We start from the raw sequence: 14,012 nt of genomic DNA, 5'->3' as shown, positions 1-14,012 counted from the left end.
AAAAAATTAGTTACTTTTGTTATGTGACAACAAATAATTAGTTGTTTGTGTAAAATTCTTTTATACTAAAAATGTATGTAAATTGATTCTAAAAATATGTTTGGTGTGCTATAAAATTATCTATAAATATATACTATCATTTAGTTATTATGCATTATTCTGATAGTACAAATAAAAGGAGACTAAATTTTATCCCCAGTAAGTCACCAAAAAAAAAAAAATTTATCCCCAGTAAGTGAATAAATAAATTCGTAGAATAGTATTAAATTTGCTTTAAACATATAAATAAGTTTTTTTTTTTTTTTTTTTATGTCTAAGCTCAACACCCTTTTTCTTAATTGACTGTTAACTCCACTAGGCCTGTTTTAGTCGAACTATAATTTCACAAAAAATTTATTAAGAATTCACAATTTTATTATTCAACTCATGTATTTTAATGGCTTTTTTTTTTTGTATGAAAGTAAAAGTAGTGATATATTTTAACATTGTAATTTTTTGTATTTTTTAAAATTGTGGAAAGTACATAAATCGGAGGGTCCAATTTATGTATCTCAAATTTTTTATTTTCTTTTAACACAAATCGGACGATCGGATTTCTATACCTCTCACAAATTAGACGGTCCGATTTCTGTACATCTACAAATTAGACGGTCTGATCTTTGTACCCTTAATAAATCGAACAGTCTGATTTCTACTTTTCTAATTAAACGGTTTCACATTTGAAAATAACACCCCAACAATTCACATTTAAAAAAATACCATTGACACTCCAATATAAAAAACAAAAAATTCGTATTTCAATTGGTAAACCACTTTTTTCTTTTTTGGGTCCACCCCCCGGGGGGCGCGGTAAACCTCTTATTTAAAATGCCAAATCCTATCATACCATTTTTTTTTTTTTTTGAAAAGCTAATATATTCTAATATCAGTTGGCTAAACGGTCAATTAGCTTCTACATGTCTTTCCATCGTTCTTTTTTTTGGTATTTCTCTTTTACTTTTTGGTATTCAGTTTTTATTTTTCCTCCCTTCTATGGTCCAGCAATTCTGTATGTTTTTTTTTTTGAACGAAAAGCAATTTAAGTAAGTTTTGTCAACCCATCTTGTCAGGTACAAGCTTGATAAAGTTGGTATGGGCTTGAGCCTTTGTATGTTTGAGAGTAAAGACTTGCAGCAAAAAACTGAATAGAAGATGTTTTGTCCTGACCAAACAAAAAGCAAAGAAAGAAAGGTTAAGAAGAAAAATGAGGAATTTTCATGTGAGATTTCAAGGAGTTTTTTCCCTGGTGGTTGGAGGCTTGTACTAATGGCATAAGTTGTACAAGATGAACTTTTAAGTAGAATATCTTAGACAGTGTGTGTGAGTTGCATGACAAAAAAAAAAAAAATTCCAGATGTACTACAATTCTAGATATAGTTGTTGTATACACAATGTGATATTTAAATCTCTCGATATTTGCTTAAGTAGATAAGTAAGCGAAGCAGTTAGTCAACTCAAATTGGTTTATTTTATATTTTGTCAATTTTTTTTTGTTTCTCACATTATCTCCCAACCCGACAGGTCAAGGACTAGTCCGTCGCGGATCTGAGTTCCATTTAAGGATCTACTGCTGGCCAATGAATTACTGCATGCACAAGGCGAAATTCGAACCCCCAACACTTACTTAAGCGAACGAGTGAAATGACCACTCAATTTTTTTTTAGGGTTATTTATGGGGTTGGGCTGAGCTAAATTTTAATGTGGCTGAAGTGTTATCTTGGATCGTTTTCGAAACACCAACTCTATAACCCAAAAAAAATTGACCAACTCGAATTGTTGAGTTAGACCCCACAAAAAAGAAAAAAAAAAAACGTGGCCGAGGCGTTGCACCAATGACCAATATGTTGACCTCACAGAAGCCACATCTCAGGTTCGAATCTCAACTATAGCTGGGTAGTGATAGAACCATTAATGGGTGTGTGAAAATGACTTGGTCAAACCGAGTCAACACATTGTCCAAACAATGTACATGAATTTAAAGTAACTATAGATAACATTCAAAAGATATTATACAAGATGTATATAAAAACAAATTATTTTAATATAAATAACATTATATAATCTAAAATTTATTAGTTCTAATATAAAAGTATAATTCATCATTGATTTTGTTGAATAATATACTTCTCAAAGATAGTCAAGTTGGACCAACTTAAAATTTGATCCAAATTTGACTCAAAAATAAGTTGAGTCAATTTTAGACATGATTTAAAACAAAAAGATCAATTTAGAATAGATCATGAATATCCATAAATTTAATTTATGAAAATTGACTCAATTTGAACCAAAATGAAATTCAATCTTTAAAAAAATACATCCGTATAAAACAATTAGTTATAAATTAGCAAAAAATAGTTTTCCTTAAATTTTTATATCAATTTATTTTGTAAGTAGATTTCACTTTATATAAGATTTAAATGAAACTAAAAGAAAATATGTAAAACAAATGTTGTAAGAGGTGAAATCATACTTTGTAAAATCAAACAAGAATAAAAGGTGAGAGCCAATGAGATATAACTCAAATAGCATAGTCTTTTCATATTCAATTAAGAGGTTGCGGGTTCGAGTCTCCTATTTTTGGTAAAAAAAAGGTGAGAGGATACATTATTTTCTAGGCATGCATTGTAGTTGTAGATCCATAATTAGTATGGTTTTGGTTTCCTCAAGCATGTTTCACAAATAAAATAAGAAATGCATAAAATAGAAAGGAAGCATTTGCGTGTAGGTTAACAACCAACAAAAGGTGGTATATGATGCTGACTTCCCCAAACCTCACCACCGCCACCACGTGATGATGGAAATTGGAATTAGATTAGTTCCTAATTTCTATCCTATCACATTCTCACCCTCTTAATATGAATTTGGATATTCTAATGTAAAAAAATTAAAAAAAGTAGTAGAGTGAAGGGTTCATTATTATTGATTTTATAATTTTTATAAAATATATATTATTATTTGAATTTAGAGAATTGTAATTCTATTTATATTTATTTTTCTTGTCTCGTTAAAATACACGATTAATTACTAATAATTTTGTTATATTTATATTTTTATAATAAATATTTTTATATTAATTTTTTAATAATTAAATATATATTTTTATTTTTTAAATTATTTTAATTAATTAATAACAACTATATTTTTATACTGATATAAAAAATATTGTGTATGAATAATATTCTTTTATATGCCTATATATGTCAATGTGTGTTTAAATAAATAAATACAGTTGGTTGTGGTCCTTGAAATTCTATAAAGAGTACAACTTCAATTTTAAGGCATGTGCGTATAAATAGTGCTATTTATCTATTTTTATTTCTAGGTTTTAATTGCTTTATGAGTTGTGCCACTCCTTTTACCACAAATGAGAGAGAGATAATACGTGCTTGTAATTACTAGATTGAGAAAATAGATAGATCCTTTTTATCTTGCATTTCACGCAACAAAATATTTTTACATATAGAGCCATGTTTAGAGTAGAAATTGGTTAGGTCAGGTCAGGTAATCAGATTTTGTTTTAAAAAAGTGTTGGAAAAATAAATTATTTTTGTAATTAAATTTAATTCATTTTTTTATGTGTCTTATTTTTTTAATTGATTTTTATGGTGTTAATAAATAATTAAACTAATTTGATTAGATTTAGGGTTATAAGTTATTTTCCAAGTAATAAATTCGATTTGCTATTGAATCTGGTTCAAAATAATATGATTGTTCATTCACTCGTTCAGAGGAAGATCATTCTCTTATTTATATACTTATTGGATTCCTTAGCTTGATGAGATTGGATAAGGCATAGAAAAATATATTTAAAATATCAATATATTTTTAATAGTATATATTTAAATTAATTTTAATAAATTTTAAATTAAATATTTTAATCTCAATATTTTTTATTATTTTAAATTTTTTTAAAAATTATACATGTCAAATAAATTATTCTTTCTATGAAATTTTTTATGTGTATCGAATAAATAAATTTTTAATAAATTTATTATAAAATAATTAAATTTTTGACAAATATTTTTATAAAACAAAAATAATTTTTTATAGATAAATTAATTTATTTTAAAATGTTTTAAAATAATAAAAAATTATTAAACATCAAAGTGCCTGATTTAACATTTTTGAGACCAATTTAAATGTTTGTTATATTTTTAACCTTAAAAGACTCCCTCTTAAGATATAATTTCTCATATTATTTTATTATTCTTAATAAAAGAATAAAATTACAAAATTGGGAAGGTGGGCGTTGAATGTTGAGTTGAAGGGAAGGGCCCCACCGGCCTTCTTTTGTTTGCTTCTTCAATTCAATATTCAATGGAGTATTGAGTTTTGTTATGTGTTCGGATAAGCTTCACATTTCACAAACCCAATCCACACCTCATTTCCACCTCATCACTATCCAACTCTTTGTACTGCATTTCATACTCAAATGTCACGCAGCTAATAATATTGAAGTCTCTGTCATTTTAAATGAATGAATACAGCATCACACCTTTTTTTTTTTTTATATAATACTCCAAATAGCTTTTCAAGGATTAATTAGATTTGTTTTTTAAAAAAAATAATTAGATTTTTTATTTTTAAAATTATTAGATATATGTCATATACGTTTTTAGAAAAAATTTAGTTAATTTACAGGACATTCTCTCTTACATAGAAGTGATGAGTGTGATGTATCATGTTCAATGATACGTGTCGCTTTTAAGACACATTAATTTCTGTATACGTGGCCAAAATAACGTCATTTTATGGCTATTCCAAATGACGTCATTTTAAACAGGACAGATTAGTTCTCAACCTTTAACCTAAAAGTTTTAATACAACAGCATTTTGAATGGGGAACTTTCTATATAAAAAAAACTCATCCTCTCATTTTCTCTCTGTAAAATTACTTGATACTCCAAACAATCACCCATCTTTTACAAGCTAACTCTTCATCTTCCTCGCACCCATTTAATGTTGACCGAAGTCTGTAACGGTGCTTTGACGGAGTTTACAGCGACTGGTTGGTGGTGGTGTGTCGTGCATATTGCCATTGTTCGAGATAAGTTAATCAACTCTTTTTTGGATTAAATTGAAAGTGAAGAATAAAGTATGATGAACGTACATGTCATGTATAAGGTAGATCAAAGATAGTGTGTTGTTTATGTAGCTTAAGTCAGAGTTGTAAAGTGATTTAAGATGCCATTTCATAATAACATTAACAATGTAGGTGTTAAAAAATTTGAATCCGTTTTGATGTTATTGTATTGTGTTTGTTGTTTGGTTAAGTTGCGATAGATTTTTGTTTTTTGATATTTAGATGAGTGAAGACGTAGTATCTGTATTTTATCACGGTGAAAGTTTTGTTAGAGACAACAAGGGAGTATTTGTGTACATCAATGGAGAAGTCAAAAAGTTTCTCCCAATGGACATTGACTTGATATGTTTATTTGATTTGAAGAAATTTTTTTTGAACTTAAGTTACCATGACTACAAAGCAATGTATTGGTATGATCCTATTTCTGCTGATCTGGAATCTGGTCTTCAACCAATTCACGGAGATAAAGAGATCAGAGCTCTGCAAAAGAACAAGATGCTAAATGAGGATATTGATGAATTTTACATCTATTTTGACCGTCCAATCATAAAAAATATAGAGTTCATTGATGATGATAATGTTAGTGTTAAGGAGATAGATGTGCAAAAAATTAGTGTTAAGAATAATGGTGTTGACAATGATGCAAATATTGAGAGTTCTGATAGTGATGATGAGTATGAGTCTGCAGAAGATGAATTGTACAAGTCCCCACCTTTTAGATATAGTTTTCGGATTCAAGTAAAGATGAAGAGTCAATCAGAAGTAATAAGAAAGGGAAGAGTAATGAGAAGAAGAAATCTTCAATGAAGATCTTACATAAGAAATCAAAAGTTGGCAAGAGCAAGGACAATGACAAATAAAAAAGGACAAACATTGAAAGACAAGAAGGAGTTGGACCATCTGTTCAGAAAAAGAGAAATGGTGGCCTACTAAGTCCAATAAGAGTGATATAGGACCTGTTGGAATAGAGGAGATTGTTAATGGGCCTCCTAGTGACAACAAAAATAATGCTACATCTGCTGGTGTCAATGAAACTACATCAAATTCCAATAAACCTGCTACACTTGATGAAGAATTTGGTGTGGAGTTGTTACCTGAATCAGATAATGAGTTTGAGTATGAGTCTGAACAATTTTTTACTCCTGAAGCCTCAAGTGATGACAGAAAAAATGGGTTTAATTTGCCTCATTTTACTCCAAGTGCAGAAATTGAGGAGGTACAATTTCAATTGAACATGGAGTTTGAATCACTTGAACAGATATTGGAAAGAATGTAAATGCTGTAAGTGTAAATGTATATGCGTAATGTATTTCACTATTTATCCCTAATATTAAATCCTAATATCTTTTTGTTTCGGACTCTGAGAATGTACCTACTAAGGAAGCAAATGTGCATGCTAGACCTCCACAGTAACCTTTTAAGCGCCTGAAACAAACTATAGTGAGGCCGAATCGATCAGCTGTTGTTTCTGCAGAGACAACATCATCTACAACAAATGGCACAACTTTCAGACTCTTCAAATTCATTTCTACACCAGGCTTAAATGTCTCTAAAAAGAAATAACTAATTGTCAATGAAACTTTTTGTTTTTTGAAAGTAACACTTGTGTGGCTTGATCAAAGAAATATACCTTGTTTTTGGGCCTTGTATAGCTAATAGTTTATGGTCATATTTTGTTGTTTAAGATACTCTTGTTTAAAGTTTAAGTTATTTGTTTAACATACTCTATTTTAAGATACTTTATTATCTATGGATTTATGAGATCCCTATGAGATGGAGCTTTCTTCGGTGGGAAATGTATCTTCTGAACCTTGATGGAACAGGTAATAAAAAAATTAATGAAAAATATGGGGTCGATTCACAAATAATAAAAAGCAACCTATGGGATAAATTTAAAAAAAAATATACTTTATTATGTACCATATGTCATTACTACACATGTCAATTCACAAGCTTTCTAGAGATCATGATCTTCCATTGCAGCAGGTATTTCTGGTTCTTGCTAAATTGATCTCCATTGATGCTGCTACTACCATCCTTAAATTTTTATTACACTCTTTACAGGCCTTACCAGATGTTCCACCAGCAATGGCCGATGCCATTAATCACGGAAGTGAGATTTTGTCAAATTTTACGGTAGAAACACTATGGGAGACAGTTGCCAAAGAAGGAGGGAACATCCAGAACCCGATTGTATGGTGTGTTGTTAATAGTAAAGGTGAAGCCTTTGCGATTGAAAATTTCTAGGAAAAGTGCGATTACCAAAAAGAATAATCTAGTCCGTTAAAATAAATTCTCAGTATTGCCACACAAAATCTCTCTTATCCCTTTCATTCACACCAAAAAAATAAAAAGAAAAAAGAAAAAGAAATGTCTCATATGGCACATTGACACTGGTATGACATGAAATACCTAGACACCGCAATTTCTCTGGCAATTAAAAGAGTTAGGGATTTGGTTTTTCTTGCTTTGCTTGTTGCCATGGAAATTGAAGCAACCAGCTAAGCTGAAGAATAGAGCTTCAACGATTCCGATAAGCAAAATACACACGGCACAGAGTGTTTCACCGAACGTTAAGCTCGATCTCAGATAGATCCGTTCGTAAAAGCACAGAAAGAGAAAGGAAAGTAAGAATGAAAATAGAATCGGTTATAGAAAAACCAAATCCCTAACTCTGTTGATGACATCCTTCGCGTCGCCAAGGATTCTCCTTGTTCGTTTCTTCTCTTTTTCTTTGATTTGATTCGGTTTTATTCCTTTTGCCTTGGTTCGTTATGGAAATGTATTTTTTTCCTTTCCGGAAATGATTGATTCATTCCCTTTCCCAGAATTTATCGTATGAGAAGAAGGTAGAAGATGAAGTTGTAGAAGGCATAAGTAATAAATTGGCTAGTGGGTAGTAATTGAGCCTAATTTTTGGGTATGAATTTCTATGAATTGTATTGGTGGGCTGTTGGGGTGGCCCATATGACAAAGACAAAAAAAAAATCTCATCATCAATTTCTCATAAAAAAAATAAAAAAAATCGGTCATTAAAGCTTTGGTCTAATCTCCACCATTCATATGGAATATTTTTATATGGTTCTTTAAAGACTAGATTATACTTTTCCCGCCAAAGACATCCCCTTATAAGATACACTTCTATAGTTTTTATGTCTTTATGAGATACTCTATTTAAGATACTTTATTATCTATGGTTTAGATACTTTATATTTTTTTGAGTTTACATACAAAATAGTATATCCTTAATCCATGTATTGTTTATTTTATAATTTGGGATTACATGTACAATATCACATTCACCAAAATATCATCATAGTCATTTCATATGTTATAAGTTATCATATCATTTGAAAGAGTAACTAAACTTATAATTCTAAACTCCACCAAAGTTACAACAAAAAACAAGTACAAATACCCCTAATATCAAACTACTAACAAAGGCAAAAAATTTACCTTTTTTTAACTTAATTGTCATTTTTTTCTTCAAACATCAATTCTTCCAACACCATGACTCTCTCATATAAACCACTATGTAAACCTGCACCATCCAAAGAACCATTCAAATAAGTCATTCACTTTGATTTGCTATGTCGTCATTCACATAACAAAAAATGTCATCAAACCTGCGAAAAAAATTTCAATGTGGTTGATTTTTCTGTATACAAAATAACACATCTAACAATTATCATCTATTCTTAATAAATTTATTCAAAATTAAGATCTTCACATTGAACAAAACTTATAAATACCTTGAAGTAAGGATACCCGAAGAAAACTCTATTTAGGTTTTTCACTGTCTGAGACCGAGTGACTATGGCATACATCCAGTACTTGCACTTAGGGTGTTCTTCTTTTCTAAAATGTCTCTTACCACCGAAAGTGGTGCTTTCAATGCTCAATCTATCGTTGGCAAATCTCCCACCACGACGCCTACTTGTTGTTGACGTGCTGCCTCCTATCACCATCACCAATTAATTTTCTTCAGTCTACAATGGTCTTGGTCGAAAACATAGAAGAGAGATCAATTATGAATTACGTTGGAAGAGAGTTGAAAGACAAACCCTAATTTTATAAAACTTCTAAGTCAAAGGTTGGGGACTAATCTGTCTCATTCAAAACGACGTCGTTTGGAGTAGCCATAAAACGATGCCGTTTTGGTCACGTGTATAGGGACTAGTGTGTCATGAAAGCGACGCGTATCATTGAACCTGACACGTCACACTAATCACCTTTACGTAGGAGAGAAAGTATTCTATAAACCGATTAAATCTGAACTGAGAACGCATATGATATATATCTAATAATGTTGAGGACCGAAAATTTTGTTAATTTTTTTAGAGAACAAATTTATCGAATGGCCAAATTCTTAAAAACCTATTTGGAGTATTATTATTATTTTTTTACATTGGATTGCTATATATATTTGTGGGAAAAATGACATTTAACTTATGGAGCATCACATACATTTGATTCTCTAAAGTTATATGTTAATATATGGAAAAAAAGATTTTTTCACTCTTTTTTTCAAAAAATGATTACTTTCTATGAATGAATAATCAGTGACAAGTATTTTGTATTATTTAATAAATATGTAGAGTTAAATTGTAATTTTAAAATTCCATGAAGTAAACTATATATGAGCCAAAATTTAAGAAGTAAATAAAATTTTTCTATATTATTTTACTACTATGGAATCTATTACATGTAAAATATTTTATACACGTTTTATATACTATAACAGATAATTTTTTTTAAGTTTAGTATAAAATTTAAGATTCATGCTTTATTATTTAATATTAATTAAAAATTTATGATTTAAAATTTAGAATACGATGAAATTTGGAATTTGAAGTTAAATATTCAGGATTTAGAAGTTTGAAATTTGGAATAAGAATTTAATCCTAAACCAACACATGATCTGCTTGCTTGCGTTGATGTGTTGTGAATAGTAATTAACCTTAATACATAGATTAATTAGCACCCAGAACATTAATAGATGGATTAATTAATCATGAAAAGTTATGATAGTAAAATAAAATCTCATGGAAATGGAATTGACCCACTATAAGGAAAGGTCTTCAACTTCTATTCCTTAAGTTTCAAACTTTGTATATTAATATTTGGATGAGATAATTCATAATTGAGATCATTTATATTTTTTTTTTAATTAAACCACAAACTTTTAAATTTTATTAGTAGGAATTTGATGTTAGACAGTTCTAAAAAAAAAAAAATTATCTTATTCATGAAAATTGTTTTCACTTATTTTTATTTAGAATTATAAACTAAGACAAAATTTGGAGCAAGTGAGTTTTACATTTCATCTAAAAAATAAAAATGACAGAGAATGAATGTATCAAGTATCAACTTAATATATAAATATAAGGAATATAATTACCCTAAATATTTCTAGAGACAAACATATATTTTTTGAAAGATTATTTCTAGAAACAAATAGAATTTGAGAAATAAAAGGCAGATGAAGATGCTTACCGAGTCATTTGAAGATACCCTGTATTATAGATAGAAAAGATAGATCACAGCTCATTCTTAATATTCAAAAAGGAAAAGAAAAAAAAAAGAAAAAAGAAAACTTGCAAAAGCTTCATACTTTCTTTTTTTAACATCCAGTGGATCAAGATAAGACCAACCCCCACTTTACCCCCCTCATCCCATAATATATTATTATATTTTCCCCCAACTACTAATAATAGTTTTTTTAAATAAATAAAAAAAAAACAAAAGTACAGTACTATGCTGTTGGATACTCTATAGTCTATCCACTACGTTCTTTATTTAAAGAAGAAAATATTCTATAAATTCTTAAAATTAATTAATAAATTAATTATTATATATTTATATATTATTTTCTTTTAAAATAAACTATTTCTGTCCAAGTTTTCCTTGCATTGTCATCAAGACATGGAGCAAAATCAATAATTAAATTTATGGTAACAGAATAATAAACTATTTTAAGTGATTCTTTTATGAACAAGAAGGTCATAATTATAACTTCATTAATAAGCGAATGATGAAACAGCCAGCACTAATGAATTTTAAGAAAATAAATATGTAATGTCTAAGGATGAATCTTATTTAAAGTGCTAAAATGATAGATACGCAGATATAATAGAAAATATATTTAAACTGAAAAAAAAATGATATTACCTAATAAAAGTAAACATTAAAAATTAAAAATATTAAAAGAAGTCATTAAATTTTTTTGTTAATAATTAATTAATAATATTTAAAAATATAAATTAAAAATTAATTGTTAGATTATTAAAATAAAAAAATTAATTTAATAATTAAAAATATTGACAAAAATAATAAATTTTATTACTTATTAAATTTTTTTAAAAATTATTTAAACTCAATTTGAATAAATAGCGTAACTAAATTTTTTTAAAAAAATAATTTAAACAATAAATATTTATATAAAAAATAATTTATAAATAAATTATTTTGTATTTAATTTTTTTATTCTAAAAGTATTTATTTTAAAAAAAATATAATAAAAAAATTTTATTATAAAAAAATTATTTTTTAATTTCTCTATACATATTTAAATAATTTTTTAAAAAATTATAATTTAATTTTAAAAATTATACTAAATACTAATATTATTATTTTTTATAGGTAAAAAAAAAAATAATTTTTAAAGCTTCTGAAACTGCCTTAGGGTATTTTAAAGTTTAAAAGACTAAACTATCTCCTTTTGTGTAATTACTCCTAAAATTATAAATAAACTAACAAACAAATTAAAGAGAGCTATAATGTGTTTGTGTTTTTCTGACAAAAGCACATTACTCTCTCTCTCTCTCTCTCTCTCTCTCTCTTCATGCAAATCTATCTGTCTCTCTCTCTTTCTTGAATCTTTGTATGTTGAGTTTTGTTTTGTGTTAGGCTTCTTGAGGACAATGATGAGCCTCGAAACGCTGGGGTTGGCGGTGGTTCCACCACGCGCCAACGTGTTTATGGAGGCGCGTGAGGTTGATGACGTGGCAAAGAAGCCTGCAGCTGCGGAGGTGGAAGAGTGCAGTACGTCGTCGTCGTCTTCGATCGGAAGGAACAGCGACGACGACGACGACGTTTCGTCTGAGAGATCAATGGACAGTAATAGTAATGAGAATGGTGAAAATGAGGCTCAGAGTTCTTACAATGGACCCTTGCATGCCATGGAATCTTTAGAACAAGTTCTTCCAATAAGGTACCCTTTTTTTTATTTTCATTTTTCAACATTATTGTTTAGTCTTTATGCATTTTTCAACTCTTAAATTTAAATGTGTATTTTAATAATCATTTATGTGCTTATACTCCTTAGATCCTTAAGTTTGTAGCTTTATACTATCTTATTCTGTATTTATTTTTTTAATTAGTAGTTTCTATAAGATAAAAAAGAAAAAAAAATTATTGAACTCAGTTGAAGTTAGGTTGGTATGTCATTTTGATTTTATTAGTTTTTTTTTTTATTATTATTTGTTTGTTAGATGAGTTAGCTGGTTGTTAAGTTGGAAAGGGTGCTTTTTTTTTTGGGGAACAAAGTTATTTATATTTTATTTAACTAAATTAGGGTGCCAAATTGTTCAATCTTTTATTGTGATCATGGATTACGCATCAACTAGTGTCTTGGTTGATCCTTGATGTAATTTCCAGCTATTGAATTTGTCTCCATGTGTTTTCACAAATTAAAAACAGCCCTGAAAATTTGTGTCATTTGTCTTTTATTTTTGGTCAAAATGGTAGAAACATGTTAATTTGATTTTAGCAAATGGATACACCCTATATAAAAGATTAGATTAGTCAAGAAGATATAGATGCATGATATGTGTGTAACAGAAAATACAATTAGGTTAATTTTTTTAGCATCTTTTGTGATGGTTTGAAGTATATGATTATGTAGGAGGGGTATTTCAAAGTTCTATAATGGCAAGTCCAAGTCATTCACAAGCCTTGGTGATGCAGCATCTACACCATCCATGAAAGACATTGCGAAACCGGAGAATGCATACACAAGGAGGCGTAGGAACTTGATGGCGTTTAACCATGTTTGGGATAATAAGAATCGAAGTTCCATGTTGAGGAGCAATAGTGGTGGCATTTACAAGAGGACAACAACATTGAGCTCGAGTCGAAGTTCATTGGCTCTTGCTGTTGCAATGAACAACTCTGAAAGTAGTAGTAGTATGACTAGTAGTGAGGATTCGACAACTTCAAGCTCGAATTCGACGCCCCAATTGCTTCTTCCGCCACTACATCCGCGTAGCAATAAGGCGTCTGTGTCTCCGACCTCTCTGCTGCAGAGGAGTTTCTCTCCATGGAGGTCATTTTCCATGGCCGATCTACATCATTGTGCCATTGCAGCAACAGTTAAGATCCCAAGCCCCTCCCTTGGAGATGAAACAGCTCATCCGTCATAGAAAATAAACTTTTTTAGTTAAGAACTACGTCTTTGATTTTGACTTCATTTGAAAGAATCTTTGCTCTAGTGGTATTTATTTGAAAGAGCAAGAGGCTATTAGGGTAAAAGAAAAAATTGTATGCAATAGATAGAGTCTTGCATGTTTAGGAATGAATCATCTCATGTAAAAATTTCATCTCTCGTTATTTTCACCGTTGATTAGATGTGTTTGTGGGTTGCAAGTTTGGCTCCACTTTCTTAATCAATGGTAAAAATTGACATATCGTGTGAAATTTTCACATGAGCGATTACAGTTAGGATATCTTCCTGAGTTCTGATAGAGTATTATATATTAGGCCATGAGAGCTCTAACTTCTCCAATTTTTCGACTTTGTAATCATATAAGCTATATTATAGATCGAATGTCCATATTGTGTATTCTACTTAGCAATGTGATTAGATGTTTGAAGGATCACCCAAATAGGT

General features: G+C 29.3%; 1 protein-coding gene and 2 long non-coding RNA genes across 4 annotated transcripts; 2 read left to right on the top strand and 1 right to left on the bottom strand.

The window, feature by feature from the left end:
• The first annotated feature begins 6,779 nt into the window (after nt 1–6,779).
• Nucleotides 6,780–8,164, top strand: LOC140173526 (uncharacterized). The gene is made up of 2 exons (XR_011862698.1): nt 6,780–7,108; nt 7,187–8,164. It is a non-coding gene; the product is annotated as an uncharacterized lncRNA (long non-coding RNA).
• A 256-nt stretch (nt 8,165–8,420) lies between these two features.
• On the bottom strand, nt 8,421–10,780 carry LOC140173527 (uncharacterized). 2 transcript variants are annotated; one of them, XR_011862700.1, is made up of 3 exons: nt 10,619–10,780; nt 8,875–9,111; nt 8,421–8,663 (listed from the first exon to the last, which is right to left on the bottom strand). It is a non-coding gene; the product is annotated as an uncharacterized lncRNA (long non-coding RNA). The 2 variants fall into 2 exon arrangements; XR_011862699.1 differs by having other exon boundaries at nt 8,421–8,748; nt 10,619–10,773.
• Nucleotides 10,781–11,848: 1,068 nt separating this feature from the next.
• LOC112755889 (protein OXIDATIVE STRESS 3 LIKE 1) lies at nt 11,849–14,001 on the top strand. The gene is made up of 2 exons (XM_025804213.3): nt 11,849–12,335; nt 13,029–14,001. Exons 1-2 carry the CDS (start codon nt 11,902–11,904, stop codon nt 13,543–13,545), a joined length of 951 nt encoding a protein of 316 aa, XP_025659998.1. The 5' UTR covers nt 11,849–11,901; the 3' UTR covers nt 13,546–14,001.
• The last annotated feature ends 11 nt before the right edge of the window (nt 14,002–14,012 follow it).

The sequence above is a fragment of the Arachis hypogaea genome, chromosome 6 (genome assembly GCF_003086295.3).
Source record: "Arachis hypogaea cultivar Tifrunner chromosome 6, arahy.Tifrunner.gnm2.J5K5, whole genome shotgun sequence".
NCBI classification, from domain to species: Eukaryota; Viridiplantae; Streptophyta; class Magnoliopsida; order Fabales; family Fabaceae; genus Arachis; species Arachis hypogaea.
This window is presented reverse-complemented; position numbering and strand designations above follow the sequence as displayed.